The sequence below is a fragment of the Chenopodium quinoa genome, unplaced genomic scaffold (genome assembly GCF_001683475.1).
Source record: "Chenopodium quinoa cultivar QQ74 unplaced genomic scaffold, ASM168347v1, whole genome shotgun sequence".
Taxonomy (NCBI): Eukaryota; Viridiplantae; Streptophyta; class Magnoliopsida; order Caryophyllales; family Amaranthaceae; genus Chenopodium; species Chenopodium quinoa.
The window spans coordinates 1722183-1744238 of NW_018745454.1; the positions used below are offsets into that span (position 1 = coordinate 1722183).

The window sequence follows — 22056 nt, forward strand, 5'->3', positions numbered from 1 at the left end:
AATGTAATTTTTAACACTTCAATTAAGCCACTTACATATTAAGGTCAATTAAATTGCCTACAACTACGTGCTGGCAAAGTGTATCACTTAAAAGAACGGATGGAGTAATAAATAAATGCGAAAGAAAAAACATGTCCACGGAGTAAATAAAATGGATGACGCATATAAAATACACGGTGAATAATGTGACTAATTAATATTGAGTCAAGAAATCAATTATTAAAATATTTGAGAATTTTTGTATGCATATGATGATTACTGTACATCGAGGCAACTTTTGTTGAATTTTGGATAACTTTTACACTTTTTTGGGTAACTTTTGTCAATAAAGCATTAATAACTTTTTGGGTTTTTCTAAGTTATACCCCTAAGGTATTCGAGTTTCTAAGGTGTACCCATGCTTTTTAAAGTTTTTAAGTTGTGCCCTTCAATTCACTACCATTAATGAATGGTACCCTCCTTGGGACTTCTAGGTCACCTAAAGTTAACTATAAATTTAATAGAAATATGATAAAAGGTAAGGAAATGGTAGGAGAAAGAAATCTTAGTCACCGCAACCCTAATAATGAAAACTGAAGCCACGAAATCACACTCTCAAATAACTTTTAAACAACTAATAAGGGTACATTTTAGTATTGATAAGGAGTTGAAGGGCACAGCTTAGAAACTTGAAAAAGTATGGGTACACCTTAGAAACTCGAATACCTCAGGGGTATAGCTTAGAAAAACCCTAACTTTTTTATATCAAAGTAACTTATCTGTCACTTTTATTCATTACAACTTTTGATCATTTTAAGGTAACTTTGTAACAAATGTACAATATTTTATTGTATATCCAAATTTTTAAAATGTCTATGTTAATGACTAAGGGCCTGTTCACATTTACTAATCTGAGCTGAGCTGAACTAATTGAAGCTGAACTAAACTGAACTGAATTGAACTGAGCTGAAATGAATATTTTATGAGTGAGGGAAATTAGGAGTTGAACTGAATTGAATTGAATTGATTGAAGCTGAACTGAATTGAACTGAACTGATTGGAGTTGAACTGAACTGAACTAAACTGAAAATAAGTAAATGTGAACAGGCCCTAAATAACCTATTTGTAATTTTCATTTCCAAATTTTATTTTTGTATAAAAATAAAATATTGTAATTATTTTCAATAAACATATCCTTTAATATCCCATTACAGATGATTAATTGCAAAATTTTCAAATAATCCAAAAAAATGGTGATATCCAATTCGATTTTTTTAATTTTTAATTTTTTTTTTTTTTGAATTAATATCCAATTTTTTTTATTTTTTTTTATTTCTTGAAGCAATATCTCATCTGATTTTTAATGATAAGATATTTCAAAAGGCATATTTGTTTTTTCCAATTAGAAATTTGAAAATTCTTATAAAAGATACTTTGTACTTTATATCCAAAAAGATTGATTAGTTGTCAAAATTTTCAAACATCCAAATAAAGCCAATATCCAATTCAATAATTTCTTTTATATCCAATCCTTTTTTTTTTTTATCCAATCCTATTTTTTAACAAAAACTTTTGTATACACCCGGTTTACACTAATATTACTGTACATCGAGCAGTATAAGGGTAACTTTTATCTAATTTTAGGGTAACTTTTTGCCTTTTTTTTGGTAACTTTAAACATAATACAATTTATATATATATAGACAATAAAAAAATGTGATTCTTTATAATAATTTTTATTTGTATTGGATTTTTTTTATGCATATTAGGGTAACTTTTATTTATTCCAGGGGTAACTTTTGATCAAATTAGTCTATCTTTATAGTGGATGTACAATAATTATTGTACACCCGATTTTTTTTAAAGTTTGTGATTTTTTAAAGTTAAGATATTTTGGATAGCATATTTGTTTTTCCAATTAGAAATTTACAATTTCCATTTAAAAAGATACTTTGTATCTTATAGGTGATTAAATTAGTTGTCAAAGTTTTCAAATACATACCCATCAAAAAAAAAAAAATCAAACAGATAAAAAAAAGCCTATATCCAATCCAATGTTTTTTTTTTTTTTAAGCAATATCCAATCCATTTTTTTAATATTAAGATATCCTAACTAGCATATTCTTGTAAAAAAAAAAAAAAAAAAAAAAAAAAACACTGGCATATTTGTTTGTGAGGGAGTAATCATTTTTATTTATCTGCTCTCACAACTTTATGCATTGATTTCTATGTTACTTTATCATTTCACTTTTATTATTTACAAATTTATCTCAAAAATCAACTTGACTTTGCCCATTGTTTTTCCAATTAGAAATTCCTTGTTCGTAGGGAAGGGAATAGATGAGCACACGAGCTTTGCTCATTGTTTGCCTACCTAGTATGCCGAATAAGAGGATTTGGATTGATAGTTTTCCTTCTTGTATTTCTTCAGCCTTTGTGCCATGATCCTTGAAGTATTGTGGATTGAATATCTGATTGGGCCATTCCTAGGCTCAACTGAATGCTTGATCAAAAAGTCCAAAAAAAAAAAAAAGACTTGCCATTCTTGTCATTCCACTTACCACAGCTCTAAGAGTGTTACTAAGATTGCCGGAAAGGAAAATTTCCTAACATCAGGCATTCAGGACTTTCAGGTGAGGCAAACATACTTCAACACCAATGTATATTATACAATGGTTCACACATTACACGATATACTCCATATCTCAAATATATAAGCTTGTTCAAGGGAGTACTCCGAATAATTTTGTTCAATGCATAATATAGGCTAGTTTGTTCAAAATTTTAAAGCGTATATTTAACTACTCGCATTTTGTTCAATTTGGCCAAGATACTTCAAATGTACTTGCAATAGATGAAAAAAAAGGGCTCTATCATTTCAAACAATAGAGCTGCACAATTACTCTAGGTTTAAGAATAAAATAGTCATCCATAACATGTTAAGATGAAGTTATAGCAATCTGAAACGAATAGATCATATTAATATACCACAAGATATTCACAGAGGCCAACTGAGAGTATAGATGAAGAGATTCCGAAAATTCTTGATACAAGGCTGCATACAGACATGGACTACTACTTCATACACTCATTATACTCATTGTACCATAGAGCAACAGAACTTTAGTAGCTTGAAATAATTAACCAGGTCAGTGTTACTACTACTCCAGTAACAGCATAGAATTTTAACCAAAGACTGATCAGTAAGCCATAGATCAGCATGAGCAGAAAGCACAACTCGTAATTCATAGGGAGCGGGTAGCAGTGAATTTTTAGGGGCAACCAGGAGATGAATACAATTATACAAGTACACAGCCAATAATGTAAAAATGTTAAACATCAAGGAACTTAAACCAACACAATCAAGGATTAAAGACTCGGGGGATATCATCAAACACATAACGAAATCAAACTTGTCGTTCCACACAAACATCAATCTGTTTTAGGATAAATGCCTACTGGCAGAGTATATAATCATGCTAAACATAACAAGTCTTGTAGCCTCAACTTCATACTACTAATAAGAACAATTCAAAAAAACAAAGTCTTCAACCTAAATGAGGCGCCAAAAAACTGAGAATGGGTACTTCACCGAAGTCTCCTTGCTTCTCTCTCAGACTCGAGGAGGGTGAGAATGTCGCCCTCTCTGACAGGTCCCTTGACGTTCCTCATGATGAAACGGTTTTGGTCATCGATGAACTTAACTCTGACCTGAGTGACCTGCCCCCTTGATCCTGTGCGGCCCATGCACTTGATAACAACAGCATGCTTGATCTGAGACTCCATTCTGCAATCAAGTTAAATGGTACAATCAGTTACTAATTTAAATGTATTTATATTGACTAGTTAAATACAGAGATTGAAGCAATTCAAATCCATCCTCTCATATACGATACCACATGACCGGACATGATATGACATGACACGATACACCAAGTATATTACCCAAAAACAATAGCACAGTTTGAAGAAACAAAACAGAAACCATCACATTATAACAAATTCATTTATAGAGTTAAGGGTTGTATAATAATCTATTATTTGAAATAGTGCAAAGCTCAATATTATTCACTAATAATTACGAATAAGTTTTTAGATTTATTGGCTAATATTGTTTATTCTATTAACATATAGAAGAAATTCAATAAACTGAAACAAAAAATTGCATCTGAAACTCTATAATTAACCTAGTACAAATTGAAAAATAACAATTACCAGTACAATTGAATTCAAGGCATTACAAATAATCCGTAATAATCACAATAACATCTAAAATTAGTAATCAAACTTTTATACAATTTAAAAAAAAAACACATTCACTGATAGTTAGATTTCGGAGTAGGGTGCACATAAAATTGGGGGAAACTGGTTACTAAGATCAAAGGATAACTTAAAGGAAGAAACTTTTCATACAAAAAGAAAATCAGAAAAAGGGAAGAATGAAATTTTAAACTAAACAAAACAAAACCCATGAGCAATTTCAATGATAATTAACAAAAAATTGTAAAGAGAATAAATTACCTGAATGAGTGAGCAGATGAAGATTAAGGAGTTGAATCAACAAGAATGGAGAGAGGCGAGAGAATTGTATGAAAACGAGTATGTATAGTTAGGGTTTATAATTGATAGCCGCCTAAGAGTGGAAGACAGCAAGACAACATTGGGTTGGGCCACTTTTTCATAATAAAAGGCCAATGATCATTTCAACTAATTGGGTTAGACATGGGTTAACCCGACCTGAAACCAACCCGAAACCGACCTAATTAGTTAAATGGTTATTTTTGGTTTAGATTTCCAACCTAAACGTAACATGTTTAATTTTTGATCGGGTTCGATTGACCTTATTATAAAAAGATTGCCAATCTCAATCAACTTGTTTACTTCGTATTTGAGTTGGGTCAATCCTTTGCTAGACTATGTTACTCGGATGCAGGTATCCATGTCTAGCACGATTGCACGATTACGTGTTCAAATATCCGACACAAGTACTTGATGTGAAAGGAAGAGTTTGAATAACATTATGAAATATGAAATATGAAATACAAAATACAATACAATGACCGACAAAATAGTATAATACGAAGCACCAAATACGAAATACAAGTAGCTTCTTTTTCAGTGGGTGGGGGGGGTAGACCAGGGCAAGAGATAATATGGAGCACTAGTGTGTTAGACTAATACTCTAACAGTACCTATCTAACACAATGATACATGAAAGATGGTATAAATTTTTTTGCTAATACATACATTCAAAAGAAACATGTACAGGAAATTTACAACTCAGTAGAAAGCCGTAAATAATCTTCGATTATAGAGAGTGAAGATGAGCGGTAACTTGAGCCAAAGAGATTATAGTGATTAAGGTAGTGATACAACATATAAAGGTCTCTTCTTTTCTCAAATCCTGGTTGTTTGGGCATCACCTGAGGGAAGTTATGCAGGAAAAAAACATATGAATGTGCCATATAAGAATAAAAGACAAAGCAAAATTGAAGTAACAGGCCATTTAGCAACTTCATCGAAATGAAAAACAGAAGTAATTATGGTTCAAAGATGCAACCATATTAAGGAAGCTAAATGTGATAGGACAGCACGAGATTCACAAGTTATGCAGTATACCTAAGATCACATCATATTAAAGACCACTTTAGCTTGCATGTAACCCAGTGTAAAGATAGCCAAGGAGATGTCAGCATAATTGGTCAAAAACCAACTCAATCTTCCCATTAAAATAGTTTCTGAAAGATTTCAAAGCTACCACACTCACTTTTCCTGGGATTTAGTGATTTCTGCTACAAATAATATCCCTTTGCCTCAAGATGACAGTCATTAGTCACATTTATATATCTTGGCATGAATTGTAGGAGTTACCATGTTGCTTAAATCAGCAATATATATTATGATTGGTTGTCTGAACAAACCCCCCATTATTGAAATTGAGTGCTGAAGAGAGGATGGGCAGGACATAAAAATTACGCGGGTCTTTTGAGGAGTTTATAGCAAAACTTGTTTATTGAGGGTAGGAACATGTGGTCATGTGGGGGTCAAAGCACCTTATACAGAAGTATGTTACAAGAAGACAGAATCGAAAGAACATTTATTGTACATGTCATACCTCAAAATAGGAATTGTAAAATGATGAACCAAAGCCAGCGCACCATGACCTTCCAAATTCTGCTTCATTATGTCCATCTGCAGATAAAAGGGGGGGAAAAAAGCAAGTGAGATAAATTTGTTAAGTATCCATACGGTTTCATGCTAACTACATACAGTAACTTCATACATCAGTGAGCATATGCGAAAATTGTATTTTCTGTACGGTACCATTATTATGTCAATAATCAAGAAATTAGGAAAAGTGTGATGGTATCATTATTACAAATAGGAACTTCAGACATCAAGTACCAGTGTCGGATCTTTAACACTCTGACAAGGGCATGGACACTTTGACACTTCATTTTAGCCCAAAATGAAAGGAATTTTTCACAAAGAAGACAAGTCAAACACTTAAACATGAGTACCCCAACTTTGAGTAACATGATGCTACTGCATCCAAGCAAAGCAGAATCAACTAGGACTCACAATAGCATGCTGGATCAAGAATAACAGGCTCGCCATTCTTGTCATAGGTTACATTCCCACTCCACAGGTCACCATGCAGCAAACATGGCTCAATCACAACATCTTCAAAGAGCGGTGCCAGGTTCTTTGCCAGCTTTTGTCCTGACAGAAGGAAAATTCCCAACATCAGGTGAAGCAAAATATATTCCAACACTAACAACATTGATTACAATAAGGCGGCCATCAAAAATAGTAGTTTATCAAATTATCAAGTATAAATAACTTCCTAAAGGGGAGGGATATACAAACTGAAGCAATGGCAGCAGTTATGTGACTTCTATCAAATGATCAAAGTTATATGTAAGGATATCAACACCAATGTACTAAGTCTATCAACTACTTAATCATACAGCAGTGCAGCAAAAACCATGAGCAAATACCTTTTTCATAGATTAAAGAATCTCCAAACTGATCTCGAGCCAATTTAAGTTGGTAGCCCAGTCTATGCTTTGCATAAAACTCTATCCAGTCTGATGTCCAGGTATTAATCTGTGGAGTACTGCACAGAAATTGAATAAAAAAGTGAGCCAACTTATAGAGGACAGGACCGATGCAGTGGTCAAGACAACCATTACTGCCACAGCAAAAGATTATAGCATGTAGACCATTTCATAAATGTGATAGGAAATGAAGACAAACAAATGAGCTACTCCCCGGTCAATCTGAAATCTATTGCACCAATTACCTTCAAAACTATCAGTTAACTATAAGACAAACAGATATATGTAAGCCGTAGGCACTTGCACCCATCAGTTAATAATTTAGACAGAGAAAATTAAACTTCCAAGAAATATCTAGAAGAATAAGGCTTGATGCCAACGTAATTGATGACGGCAGCTCTTAAAGGAACGTACCTCCCAATAGTATTTTCAACTTCAAAGCCAAAGCCTTTCTCAGATTTCCCAGCTTTATGCATTTCTGCAAGCTTTCTACCTAAAGCAGGCTAAAGATTGAACTATTTAGGATACTTGTTGAACAACACAGAAATCATATATAGCTTATTTTTAAGCTAAGCTGTCCTCACCTGGCCACTTCTAGCTGCCCCAAATTCTACGAATTCCATAATGATGTAAGAGCCACCTCGTGGTAGAGATCCAACCTGCAGTCCTTAAAAAGTGATACACTCAGATATTCTAGCTGCCTAGAGAGCTCAGCACAACCATGTATTAGGTAAATTACCAAACCAAACTTCAGCATCTTTCTACTTTGTATGGCTTAGGGACACGAATTGTATTGGTTTCGTACATAAGTCTCAAACCAAGAGCCTCCCCTTCAAACATGGATGGGCCAATACTCCTATTCCAACATTCCAAATAAGTAGAGCAAGTTCAGTATCTAGAAATTGCGATAACTTCCATACACGATAACATCTCAAATTTGTCCACATTTACAATTGTTGCAATAAGTACTATTTAACTCCAATTCCAACATCCCAAATAAGTAGAGCAGGTTCAATACCTAGAAATTACAATAACTTTCATACATGATAACATCTGACATTTGTCCACACTTTCAATAGTAGCAATAAGTAGGTACTATTAAACATAGAACAAGTAACACATTCAAGCCACTCAGCATCCAAGCATAGCATACCTATTAGTTTTAACAAAGAAAGGACCAACATCGGTATCGTAACGAGTGGCAAGATTGATGCAACCACCACCAACAGAACTTGATTTAGTAATCTGTGTTGCCTTCCCTTCAGTGAGAATCCACTCAAGAACTGGGTCTTCACTCATTGCCACAACTGCCAACATTTCACAATTGACAACCCAAAACTCTAATCACCAACTCAATTAAACTAACCTAGAACAAAGAGCATTGGGCCTAATGCAAACCCAAAATTGAGCAAAATCAAAGCAAATATAATCACAATTTCAATATTTTCAGCAAAAATTAGCCCCAATAAAACCCCATTAACCAAATAGAAAACCCTGATAAACTATAACTAAAATAAAGCACAACTCTTGAATAAATTAACAGTGGCAAAATTAATGGAAAAGGAACACAAAGATCAACAAAAAGACAGAAGATAATCAAAATAATGAAATGGGTAGAGTTTAATTAGTTCAAAATTCAAGTTAACTTACTTGTAAATGGTTTTGGTTTGGAGAACAAGAACTTGGAGAAAGTGGGAAGACTGAAAGAAGGACGGCATTTACATGAAGAGAGAGAAAGAGAGGTAGGAGGTGCTATTACCATCATTTCCCCCTTTTGCTATCTCGCACTTTCTTCTGGGATGTGGATGATGCAACCCGTCTTCGTGTTCTGTTTTTGGTGGCGCCAAACTAGCCGTAAGCCATGTTACATGGACTCGAGTGTTCATGTCCGACACGGGTATGTGTTTAAGTGTCGTCCGAATATCGAAGGTCCAACATAGGTATTTGAGGTGAAATGAAAAATTTATTTTGGTCATAAGGTCCCTATGAAGGACTAGAAAGGATTCAAATCTAGCCAAATTTATTATTATTTTTTATTCCAAAACTATCTCAGTATTGAAGTAGATAAGGACCTAGGCCTTACCATCTTAGGGTCCGTGGTCGGAAACATAACCAAAAGGATTAGAACATATGGCTACTAGTAAAGGAGGTTCGAACATCTACTTGTTAGAATATGAGCTACCGTATTTCTAACTATATTCTAGTCTTTTAAGACGAAATTTTATCAAAACTTCAGAAGCATTGACAATTTGCTTGTATTTTCTTTATTATTATTACTAGTTTTGTACCCGTGTGATGCTCGGGTTGTTTATTGAATTAAGATAAATTTTAAATCTACATGTCAAATTTTATAATGTATCATTGATACAAAATTAGTTAGAAATTGATGTGTTTTTGTGACGATATAAATTATGTACGTAGTTGTTTGTAAGGACTTATAATAATATTGGTGAAAATGTAATTATTTTTTGAATAATATTATAATTTAATTTGTACATATGAAATTTTAGTACTTTATCAAAAATAAAACTCTAAATTAACAATTTTATCCTAAAATCCTATTCAAATTGGATTGAAAATAGAATTCTAAACTAACTTTTCTATCCTAAAAATTGAATTCTATATAACTCTATCCTACGTGGCGCGACACTTGGTGTAAAGTTGGAACGCCAAGTGTCACTGTCTCGTTGCCTGACTAAAAGTTTAGCTTTATATATTAGTTATATGATTGTTTCTTAAATATTTTCACGTCTAATTGATGATCAAAGACATGCATGTTTGTAGCTCAAATGGTAAATTTACTTATTGCTCTATGTACGATTGCAACTAACCCAGCAATAAATATACACGAAACTTAGTACAATTCACATACACCATACACACTATGCAATAGAATAGGAGTTTAATTCAAATTTGCAAATTGATTATACTTTGAGGATTAATTATCATGTAATCATATACAATAAAGTAGTTGTATATATATACAAAACCTACTAAGTATTGAACATTTGAACTACCCTTTAATCATTTTCATGGCTCGTGAAACTACTTAATTTGTTAAGGTGGCTCGTGAAACTACTTAATTTGCCTACTATTCAAGCCCCAAAATTATTGCATTGTGATTAAAAAGGTAATTTACGTCTTAATTTAGAACTCCCCTTCATTCAAGTAACCTACTATTTACATTCTACTATAATTAAGACATAACATTTTAACCAACTAATAATCACAATGAATCAATGATCCTTAACATTATAAATAGCAAACCAATTTAATTACACTCTACTCATATTAAAATCATGGTTATTACATCTTTCAAAGTCCTTTTCTTTCTCCTACTTTTCTCTTATTATATCCTGTTTCCTACTAATGTTGCTAGTGTTAATATTCCTGATTCAGAGAGGCTGGCCTTTGATACCATCTTCCAGTTCGGAGACTCGTTGAGTGATACCGGGAACCTTGTTCTCGAAAATCCTTATGGTGCTCACTCCTTTGCTAGCTTTCCTTACGGTCAAACCATCCATCACCCTACAGGTCGTTGCTCTGATGGACTACTTATCATTGATTATATTGCCAATGTTTTTCACCTACCCTTGCTTAGTCCTTTTCTTGATAGACAGGGTAATTTTGATCATGGTGTTAACTTTGCTGTTGCTGGCTCAACTGCTCTAGATACCGCGACTTTAAGAGCTAAGAACATAGTTTTTTCACCTCCTACTAACAGTTCATTGTCTGTTCAGCTAAGTTGGTTCAAATATCATCTTAACTCTATGTGTACTAATCGCTTAGAATGTGAGAAGAAGGTTAGTAAATCGTTGTTTGTTATAGAGACGGGAGGTAACGATTACAATTATGCTTTTCTTCATGGGAAGACTATGAAAGAGGTGAAAGAACTGGTGCCTGAAGTTGTTGGAGCTATTAAAGAAGCTGTCAATGAGGTTATTAGGTGTGGTGCAATTAGAGTAGTTGTTGCTGGAAATTTGCCTATTGGTTGTTTACCTGTCTATTTGACAGCATTCGAATCAAGAGACCGAACTCAGTATGATGAATTGAAGTGTTTAAAGGAGATGAACGCGTTTGCCATGTATCATAATGATCTATTACAACAAGCCATTAGGGAGCTTCAAATGGAGCATCCTGATAATGTTGCTATTGTTTATGGTGACTACTATTCGGCTTTGAGGTGGATTCTTCAGAACGCTGCTGCTCTCGGGTTTGATGAAGATAATGTACTTAAGGCGTGTTGTGGATCAAGCAATAATGCATATAACTTTGATTTGAAGAGGATGTGTGGAGCTAAGGAGGCGCAAGTTTGTGCTAACCCAACTCGACTCGTGAGTTGGGATGGAATCCATTTGACTCAAAGGGCTTACTTGCGCATGGCTCAAAGGCTATTGCAGCAAATTGTTCCAAAAATCCTAGAAGTTGTATAAGGAATTATAAAAACATACATAATGTCTTTTTATGTTTTGAATTTGCATTTAGTTATATTTTTTTGAGTTTTGAGTCCATAGAAAATAAAATACTGTTAAGCATTCGAATATTGTGAACTTTTCAGTTACAGTCAAATATGACCTACTGATTCTATAGCACCATGATTCTTGGATGAGTCCTTATTGATGATGTATATTAACTGTTAGTTAGTGCATCAATGTTCAATAACAACAACAACAACAAAGCCATATCTGGTTAGCCCCGTATTTGGGGTCAGCTAACATTAATCGACTCAAGGAAACTCTGCAAAAGCGCAACAAGAAGTGTAAGTCAAAAAACTTAAAATCAGATCTGAAGAATAACGAATAAGAGAGATAGCAACTGGTAAAAGTTGTTGATTATATAGAGTAATAGAGGTAAGTTGCAAATTCTTAGACATAAACTAGTAGATAGCAACTGCAATCAGGAAATCATTCATAGTTAGATTGTTGCTTCATAGTTCAGACTAGGTAGCGCGACAGTTCAGCCAGGACCATCAACAATCTTGTTCACATCTCATTATCAGATACATAATATAAACTCTCATTATCAACCAAAATTGTATAATTCTATATTAAGATATAACAAGTTTTGCCCAACGTAACTTCTGGTTGTTAGTTGTCAGTGACATCACTGTCAAGGATTTACAACTCTGCATGTTTTTTTTTCTAGGCTTCAGAGATGGATTACCATTTACCATATAAAACAGAAGTTCCAATGGGAAAAAAAGGCATAAAATCTGGCTAGTGAAGTCTTGAGTTTTTCTGAATGTTTTCTTCGGGAAGATTGCTTTGTTTCTCATGAAGTAATGATAACCGAGTATGGTTAAGTCTTCATGCAGAATATTAAGAGCATAGTACCTCACTGAAACTGTATTCTGTTTTTCGGTTTCTAGTAATTCCTTAGCATAGTAAGCATACTCAATAAAGGTAACGTTTAATTGAAATTTTAAGAGGGTGACATTAAAGGCTTCCGTGCTAAAGAAACCCGCCTATATATTATATGCAGCATCCTTTTTGTTCATCTGCTTACAGTAGATGAAAGCTAAACAACCTCACTTATACCCTGCTAAAGATAATTATTCTCATGAAATCTGATCGATAGAGCTAACATGACATCCAGATATTTTTTATACGGAGTATAACATGTCGAGAAAGTTTCTTCTAGGATAAAGGCAATCTAAAATTGTGGCAAGTTTGTGTAATCAAATTACATCAGCTATCTGCTGTTTCTCCTGATTTTGCCTCTCAACAGTTTCAAATTGGTATTACTCTTTAGTTGTAATGGTCCCACTTAGCTGAAGCAACTAATACAAGACTACCAATTGTAATTAGGAACTTAATTATCAAATCATAAATACAATTAGAGGTTCAGAAATTCTTAAGTTCAGAATTTCAAATAGGTATTGTATACAAATGTCTCGCACTCACGCCAATCAACTGCAAAGTTTACATGAATTGTCTAATCAGCAAACACTTCAGTTTGAAGTTATAAGCAAAATTGTTTCAAACCATGTGGAAAAAAAAACACACACACAAAATTCCAACAGACCAATGCTATCAATCTATGAGTACAAAGAATTTTTTACACGAATTACTTCTAATATATCCACACATGACACATTCTAAGCTTCATTAACACACCCCACCCCCTAAAGGCCCGTCTCTCACATCTCAAAGAAAGAGTTATGCATAAGGTAGCTAGCATTCTGAATAACAATCATGTTAAACCAGAAATAGGAGTAATTACTTCTATCCATTACCTAGGCTCTGATTCTCCATGTAAATTGGATTCAGGGTTTCTTGATGTTGACTGGTGATGCTGTTGGCTGCTGACATAACCTGCTGTATACCATGAACCAGGTTGCAAAGACTGATTGAAGTCCTCCATTGCTAATTGAGCATTGTCATTGGACCTCACCGGCTTTGGATCACAAGACTGCTTTAAAGGCAGACGGCAAACACAGGACAAGTACATTGCTTCATTAGCCAGGGATCAATGCAGGAAAGATGAAAACTGTGGCCACATTTGGGCATGATTCTTAGTACTTCTTTTTCTTGATAGTCCCCCAAACAAATAGAACACCTGGTCATAAAAGAAGGCAGTAATAAGCAGAAATTTCTTAGCTATTCACAACTGAAAGATAACATTTTGCTTCCTAAAATGAATTTATTTTTGGCAATGGTACTCGATACTCACTGTAGATCTTCGGTGGAGTTAAAAGCATCCCGGTGATATTTCATCGTGGGTATTGCAGCAACTGCAAACGGTTCAAGGCCATCAGTCCTTTGCTCTGGCTATCACAAGAAAAGGACACAGCAGATGTGTTACAATTGGCATAAGTGTTAGGTTCCAAACTAGTGGAAGCCGCCAAGCAGGTACCAGTTGCAAAAACTACAACAGTATTGGCATGTTCGGCAAAATTAGGTGTCACTACTTGATCGTTTTACTAGCTAATAGAGTTAACTGTCAAAATGTTACATAGTAGGTGTAGGATTGATAAAAAGATCTCATTTTTTTCTCTCCTTTTGAAAGCTACACACCTACACTTTTCACCGTTTGCAAAACACTACCTCAACTGGAAAAGGCAACCTTAAAACACTACCTCAACCGGAAAAAGCAACCTTAAAACACTACTTCATCAAACAATGTATTCCACGTTTACTAGAGTTACGACCAAGTCAAAACTCTAAAAGCTACTCGAAAAGTTGTTGCCAAACACAACCTAAACATAGATTATTCTAACAAACCCAATGTATTCATTCAACAGATTGACAAAGATGATTCTCAGTTAAAATCCAAAATTACAGTCAACAAGCTTCATTGTTAATAATAAACACTTGACCAAACCTGCTACTGTATCAATCAAAGCATAACATAATTCACTCAAAAGTCAAAACCCAATATACAATGCTCCAAAACTTAAACTGCATAAGAATCAAGAGGAGAAGATAGATTTATACCTGCTCGATATCGATTTCGGGTTCATTATCAACATTCCTCCTTGGTTCAGTCAATTGAACCCTCCTACATATGAGTCTTGTGCATATAAACACTATAAAAATTGAGCTCATCCCAAATCCAATGATAGTAGTGATCAAATTAATGTCATACATCATTTCTTCAATGCTCAAACCCTTAATCTTTAATTTCTTATATCAAATGCCCAGAAACTGCTGAATGACTGTTAATCAGATGATCAATTGCATACAGCACAAACCCAAATAACAAATCCAGATCAATCAAAAATAGGAATTTTTTCCACAAATAACATAACCTAATCATAATTGTTTAGCTAATTAAGCTACCCACCAAATCAAAGTTTCAAACTTTGTGACAAACCCAACTCCATAAAACCCAATAAAACCATATTAAAGGTATTTAAAGAACCTGGGATTTTTTCCTAATCAGAACAACAATTATACAAAAAAAGAAACAATTGCAAGAACCCAGAAAAGGTAGGATCAAAAAAAGCAAAAAAGGAAGCTACCCATTTGGAATCCTAAATGTTTTTGATTGAATTGAGCAGAAATTCCACATGGGGTTTAATCAATTAGGTAGAACTTATGGAGTCTGTGAAAAAGACAGGGAGAAAATAATGGCTGCGTTACAATAAGGAGTGAAATAGGTCGTTGTTATCGTTGCTTATCCATTATATTCAGAATCATAGCTTTTATTTTTTTTTATTTTTTTTTTGTTGGAGCTACACACCTGTAAAATTAGGGACCCGCAAGAGTTTTGTTGGTTCTTGAACGTCTATATCTTTAAAATTGATTTTGATACGGAATGCTCCTTAGTTTGATTTATTATGCGCTCCTCCTTCAAAACTTATATAATTAGAACGTTGAAAATTGTGCTCTCATAATGTGCTTAATGTTAAATATATTAATTAACCTTTTAAACTTACGATCAATGGTTTCTTGTCATGAATTAGAGTGCTAATCTAATCTTAACTTATCGAATTTGTTTTAATTTATTTTGATTATAAACTGAACTGGAATTTTTGTTATTAACCTTTATCTAAATCTATCATAATAAGCGAAAATAAGATAAATAGAACCGTTTTCAACTATGTGCCTTGGAGCCTTGGGGTTGGGACTTGGGAGATGATACCACCACCTCATCATTCCTTGATTCCCTCCCATGCATGTTCATAAGCCAAATTATTATTTTGTAAGGAAGTGTTTGCTGGTAAGTGTGGGGTATGGTTGTTTTTTATTTAGTTTTTAAAGAAAATGGAGCATGATGTGAAGAAGTAAAGAATCAAATACAAAGTATCTTGTGAGTTGTGTTTAGTAATTGTGCTAAATACTTGAGTAGTGCTTGAACCATTTAAGACAAATTATTGCAATTAAACAAGTGTTTAGTAAATTAGTAATGCTTCCTTTTTTTTTATTGATGGTCAATGCGTTGCAAATATACAATTGTTGATTTGTTGCACCAATCATCTACAACTTGTGCATCATTTTGTTGGAATACATTTTCTTAAGTCATCAAAAATCAATCAAGGACAAGTGACATCTTAATTGGGGATGGAAGCATTGTCTTGTAAGTAACAAAAATAAAATAGAAAATATTTTTAATTGGAGCATAAAAAATAAGTGATCCTCTATTGTACTTTGCATAATCAACAACATTAGTAGGATTATCATGTAAAACTTGGACAACGATGGGTTAAACAACTTTATTATTTGCAGCAATTATTGTTTGATTTGTCTTATCAATTCTTGAAACCTTAGTTGAAGTACTTGGCTGTTAGCCTGAATTCTTCTAAACACTTTTTTTTTTAGGTGTTAACAGAGCCACAATAACGGATAATGAAAATCGATCCTAAAATTTCTAGGAAACGAAAGGGAAGCTCTAATCACAACTATCCCTCACTTTTATTCTCCTCGACTTATTTAGATTTAAATCATTCAATTTGGACAAATAAGTTTTATAAAGATGACTTTTAGACAAAGATTTCAAAAACATTTAGATATAGTATCAATTTTTTTTATAGAAGCATAATATAATTTAGATAAAACAAGCGCTTGTTCTCATAGACTGAATTCAGCTGAACTGAACTGAACTGAGTTGAACTGAACTGAATTGAAATGAAATAAATATTTTATAAGATAAGGAAATTAGAAGCTGAATTGAACTGAAAATAAACGTATGAGAACAGACCATAAATTCATATAATTTCAAATAAATTCATAAAGAAAATATTGAATAAGTTGAAAATGATAGCACACAGAAAATGAACATTAGGTGAGTTTGGTGACAATCCTCATTCCTCAAGTACAAAATAAAGTAAATGATTCGTCTTTCTTTAAAATAAAAAAAAATCAAGTAATTTGTCTTGATAATGATAGATCTTTCATGTAATAATGCAAGATGCAGATTACGTATAATTTAGGAGTAAAATAATGTTAATGTGTGGCAACTTGTACTGATTAATTAAGGGAGTCATGTAGTTGATTAGTCAATTATTTTATGTTTAATGGTGCACACACCACAAATGTTGAAAATGAAAAGGATGAAATCTTATCAGGATTCCAAATTTCCAATAGACAACTAATTTAAATGGGGAATCCTTGGTCATGCTCGTAAATGGCCCTTTAATGCATATCAGAGGTCCACTAAATAGGAATGACAATTCAATTCGAAATTGATTTGGGTCTGACCCTCAACCGAAGAAAAAAGTATAAAAATAATCCGTTCGACCGGGATTAAGGGGCTTACCACTTAAAGAAGTTAAGAATGGGGAAAGAGTAAAGTGTGATCTTCATCCTCAAATTGTTCTGATAGCCATAGGGATTGAATCCCTTAACTATGATGTCAGAAGATTCCTTTCTTACCGTTAAACAACATATTATTGGTATAAATGTAATATAAGCATGGACCGAATTACCTAACATAAGAGATTAAACCTCAGTCTTGTATCTATAAAATATATTAATGACTCGATCACTAATATGTATGATATCAAACACAATTATTAGGACGAAAAAGAAAAGCCTAACACATGAATCATAACGAAGTTCAATGTAACACGAAATGAGTGTAACATAACATTAAACAAGTCATTCCTCAACTGCACATTCAATAGGTACATGAACATTTTTGTAACGGCAAACATAGGGCGCATCACACCCTACATAAGGACCAGCCCACCTCGCATCGTCGATGTAACTAGCATTCCATACTGATGAATAGAGGAACATAGGCTTCTCAGGGAAGGCAGAGTCGCTCTGTCTCTCCACCCGTCGCACTAGTTTCCCGTCGATGAGCCACTCGATTACGTTTGGGAACCACTTGATCACGTACTCGTGAAACCCATCTGAACAGTCAAATCCTAACTCATGAATTTCCTCCTTGTTCCCAGTTCCTGCATTTAGTTCATTTATATCAAATTCACTAAAGTTTCTATTTCAACATTAAGCATGAAGTACTAGGGGCAATAAAGTCATTAAATCAAGTCATTTTTTTCTTTGCTATTTTAATGTGTATAATTTAAATCACGAGTAATTGTTGAGCCTATCAACAAACCCAATGTGAGTGAAAGTGTTGTCCCATATTAAAAGAGTGTATAAGTGTTGGCTAATATAGCTACGAAGTATTATGTAGTTAGGTTCATGGCCCTCCAATAGGTAACTTTAACTATATTCTTGTAGTTAGGTATTTCTTGTGGATATACATACCTTACTCATTTAGTATAGACATATACTCCGTAGTTAGTTGAGCGGCTTGAGCCAATGTCTCTATGGTATAGAGGCATCATAAATTCATAATATAATAACGGAATTATAAATTTTGAATTCGTTAATGTTCATATATACAAATTAATAGATACACGTATATAGAATATCTGTAACAGTCCGTAATTTCTCTTATAACGATCAACATGTATAATTGTAGATTTGTGGATGACTATTTTATTTCTTACGTGCTAAACTTGGAAGTTTGAGACATCCGACTATGTGTTACTATGTTAGGAATTAAAATTAAAATAAACTAGTCCGGTTAAACAATGAAATGAATTAGATAGTAAAAAAATTGGTCTCCTAGACAAAATTCTATATTTTTAATTTGTTTTTCGGACCCATTGAATTGACTGGATCTAAAAAAAACAGAGATAAAAAAGATTACCAGAGATGTGATAATTGGTCTGAACAATGGTTTTATCCTTGCCCAAAAATTCAAAGTCGATCTCATCTTGGTAATTATCACCTTCCAAAGAAGAAAGATAAATATTGAAATTAAGACCACTAGTATTCCCCTTAGGACATTGGATTTCAGCACTAAAGGTCCCATATTGGTAACGACCGGGAGATCGCCAGCGCGAGCCGCCTCGGTCGTCGAAGGTGATCGCGATCTCATTGGTATGCGAGCAATGGTCACAAACTTGTGGGGTGTAATCTATGACGATCCCCTTCATAGGTTGAGTCATATTGTGTTGGGCTATTTCTTGGTCAAGTGATGGGTCTGCCATTTTTGGATTTGGTTATGGTGCTAAGAATATAATCAGAGTTTGATTTTTTATTGGTTGAAGAAATGAATGGTTAATTTTGATGAAAGAATAAAGAGGTAACAAATTAACAATTAATAGTACAAGTACAATGTTGATTATAACGTGCATGAAAACATGATTATTGTACATTTGCACCCCTTTGGCACTCTTTGGCGGTGTTTGATAACACGGTATAGTATGTACTATGTGAGTCGCCATGTCGGTATTGCCGTATTGGTTTAACTATCAGTTGTTTCCTTTAGTATGTCGGTATTGGTTTAGCGGTTGCATTAGTGTATCAATTGTTAGTGTAAACTTGTTTGATAAAAAAGAATGATGTATGAATGTATTTATATTTAGGGCATGTTCATATTTATTGAACTGAACTAATTGGAGATGAAATGAATTAAACTAAATTGATTGGAGCTGAACTGAACTGAATAGAGCTGATGAAATGAATGTTTTATGAAAGAAGCTAAGGAAATTAGGAGCTGAACTGAAATGATTGGAGCTGAACTTAACCGAATCGAACTGAAATTAAGTTGAAATGAACATACCGTTATTAAGTAAATGTGTTTGAAAATAGGAATGTTGGAATTGATTTAATTGATTTGACTATCAATTGTTAGTGTAAAATCACTCGATTATAATTAGTGTATACTCCATTGTCTAAAATTAACAAGGCAAAAGCTGAGAGCATTCCCAGGGCGTTAGATAAGAGAATTAAAAGTGCAAATATTAAAGTAAAATTAATATTAATTACATCGATCGACGTGTAATTTTGTCACGCACAAAATTCTATTTTAAGTAATATATCAACTAATTAGCTAATGCCCCGGGACGATTGTTAACAATATCCAATAAACAATAAAGACATTTGAGCAAATAATATGGAGTACAAAATACTTTGTAATTGTTTTACAATTACCCTTCCAAACAATCCTACAACCAATTGTTTTACAATTACCCTTCCAAAGTCTTAGTCCAATTACCAATAAAGATGAAAAATCATTATCATGGATTATGCTTAATAGAGAGCGTGTTTGGCAATAGCTTTTAGGTAGTTTTTAATGGATTGACCAACTAGTTAATAAAAAATATGAGTGTTTGGTAATATAGTGATTGAGATAGCTTTTATCAAAAGTTAAAAATATTACCCTTTGAAATTAGAGGTAGTTGTTGAAAATTTAATCTATAGTTTTAAGGAAAAATATTATATGTAATAGCTAGTCAATCGCTACTTTACTGAACACTAATACCCAAGTTATCTATCTTCATATATAGCTAACAGCTAACAACTATTATCACAACTAACAAGTAACAACTACCTTCACAACTATACTTTGCCGAACACGCTCGTAATCAAACCTATTATACTCCCTTGGTTTAATCCAAATCTTACTTCATTATTTTACGTATCGATTTTTATCGCTAAATATTACTCTGTATTAACAAAACTATGTTATAAAAATGACAATGTGATTAATCTAATGATATCTTATAAAATAACATTTATTTTTATAATAACAGAAAAAATTAAGTCAAATAAAACATGTGAATAATGTAAAAGTTAAAATAATGCTTTTACAAAAAAACCAATAGAGAATTATTTTAAGCCTTTTTTTTTAAACGTAAGTCAATCTATATCTATACTTAGTATTTAAAAACAAAAACCATCATCCCTATAATGCCACATGTACATTTCATTTTTTTTTCTCCAATGCCACATGTTACTTCATTTAATCTTTCTTTTTTTAATCCCTTTTCTCATATGAAAAAAAAACTTTAATTCAATACATGTATAAATTATTGAATGTTGTTTGGTTCACTTTCCTCTAGTTTAATTTCTACTACAGTTGCATTCAATTTTTACCTATTCTTCTCCTCTTTAAACTATTCATTTGCCAATATAAATATATTAAAAAAAATAATTATTTATATAGTATACCTATAAATAAACGTGCATTGCACGGGCCAGATGCTAGTTTTATTGAAAACAAAAGACCGGTCACATTTTGGAAGTGTAAAATGGATGAAATAAGAACTAAGGACATGTTCTTTTCAGCTAAATTTCAGTTCAATTCAGCTCATAATTTCTCTTTTATAAAATACTAGGGCAGCCAACGCGCGCGTTGCGCGCAGAATGGCTAGCCTTTGCAACTTAATTTTACTTGTCTTGTGTTTGCACTTCACATGGAGGAATAAAAGACCGGCAAAGGAATATACTACCTCTGGTTCAATTTACTCGCAACAAAAGATTATTTTATGTCTCACAAATAATATTCCTTTTTGCGAGTACATTGAACCGGAGGTAGTATTTATATTGTTTAGGCATTGTTTGTTTGTAGTCGTGCTGAGTTGAATGTTATGTGTGAAATATCTCGTATATTGAAAAAAAATCTTTATTTTACTATTTGTATATGGTGATTCTGTTAATTGAAATACTATGTAGAGTCACTGTAGAATATAATTCTTAGGTTTTTCAATGATAATGCAGAAAAGGAACAAATGTTAGAATTGTTTTTTGGTTATTTTCGCAGTGTTGATATTAGCATTACTTAATTGTGGTAGTACAATACGAAATAGAGAAAGAATCATCAATGATGAAACCGAAACGACCAATTCCTAATCCACCACAAAGGCTAACAATATTAAACAACTGCTATATATTGGTATTGTCATTTTTTTTTTTTGCCACAATTTGATTTGGGAATTTCGGGAAGGTGGCCGGTGAGCAAAGATGTGGAATTTAGTACTTGGAATGACAATGATAGTGTGGAGAGAGAAAGTTAAAAGCTTTAAAGAGATGGAGCCATGGAGAGGAGGAGAGAAAGCTCAAATGTGTAAGGAAATGTAGATGGGTAAGAACAATTTGGGTACAAAGGTAAAATACATTTTGAAGGGTTAATAGGGGTACAAAGGTAAAATAACATTTTTGAAGGGTATAAAAGTCCGTGTACTATTTATAAGAGCAACTTTCTACTTTTTATAAGGTAGGGATTTCTGCAGTTTAGTTGAGTAAATCAAAACAGACAATAAGAGTGAATA

The 22056-nt window shown here is 33.1% G+C and overlaps 4 protein-coding genes and 1 pseudogene across 4 annotated transcripts; 1 reads left to right on the forward strand and 4 right to left on the reverse strand.

The window, feature by feature from the left end:
• Positions 1–3327: 3327 nt before the first annotated feature.
• Positions 3328–3766, reverse strand: LOC110714195 (40S ribosomal protein S28-2-like). Its single transcript, XM_021892676.1, has one exon. It carries the CDS (start codon positions 3763–3765, stop codon positions 3568–3570), a length of 198 nt encoding a protein of 65 aa, XP_021748368.1. The 5' UTR covers position 3766; the 3' UTR covers positions 3328–3567.
• A 1208-nt stretch (positions 3767–4974) lies between these two features.
• LOC110714539 (protein-ribulosamine 3-kinase, chloroplastic-like) lies at positions 4975–8859 on the reverse strand. The gene is made up of 9 exons (XM_021893072.1): positions 8691–8859; positions 8194–8347; positions 7806–7896; positions 7625–7699; positions 7455–7543; positions 6981–7099; positions 6562–6702; positions 6095–6171; positions 4975–5402 (listed from the first exon to the last, which is right to left on the reverse strand). The coding sequence occupies exons 1-9, from the start codon at positions 8803–8805 to the stop codon at positions 5253–5255; spliced, it is 1011 nt and encodes a 336-aa protein (XP_021748764.1). The 5' UTR covers positions 8806–8859; the 3' UTR covers positions 4975–5252.
• A 1471-nt stretch (positions 8860–10330) lies between these two features.
• Positions 10331–11763, forward strand: LOC110714226 (acetylajmalan esterase-like). Its single transcript, XM_021892720.1, has one exon. The coding sequence runs from the start codon at positions 10340–10342 to the stop codon at positions 11471–11473; it is 1134 nt and encodes a 377-aa protein (XP_021748412.1). The 5' UTR covers positions 10331–10339; the 3' UTR covers positions 11474–11763.
• A 1117-nt stretch (positions 11764–12880) lies between these two features.
• On the reverse strand, positions 12881–15492 carry LOC110714243 (annotated as a pseudogene).
• A 1890-nt stretch (positions 15493–17382) lies between these two features.
• LOC110714162 (beta-glucanase-like) lies at positions 17383–19287 on the reverse strand. Its single transcript, XM_021892636.1, has 2 exons — positions 18648–19287; positions 17383–17886 (listed from the first exon to the last, which is right to left on the reverse strand). The coding sequence occupies exons 1-2, from the start codon at positions 18988–18990 to the stop codon at positions 17582–17584; spliced, it is 648 nt and encodes a 215-aa protein (XP_021748328.1). The 5' UTR covers positions 18991–19287; the 3' UTR covers positions 17383–17581.
• Positions 19288–22056: the final 2769 nt, after the last annotated feature.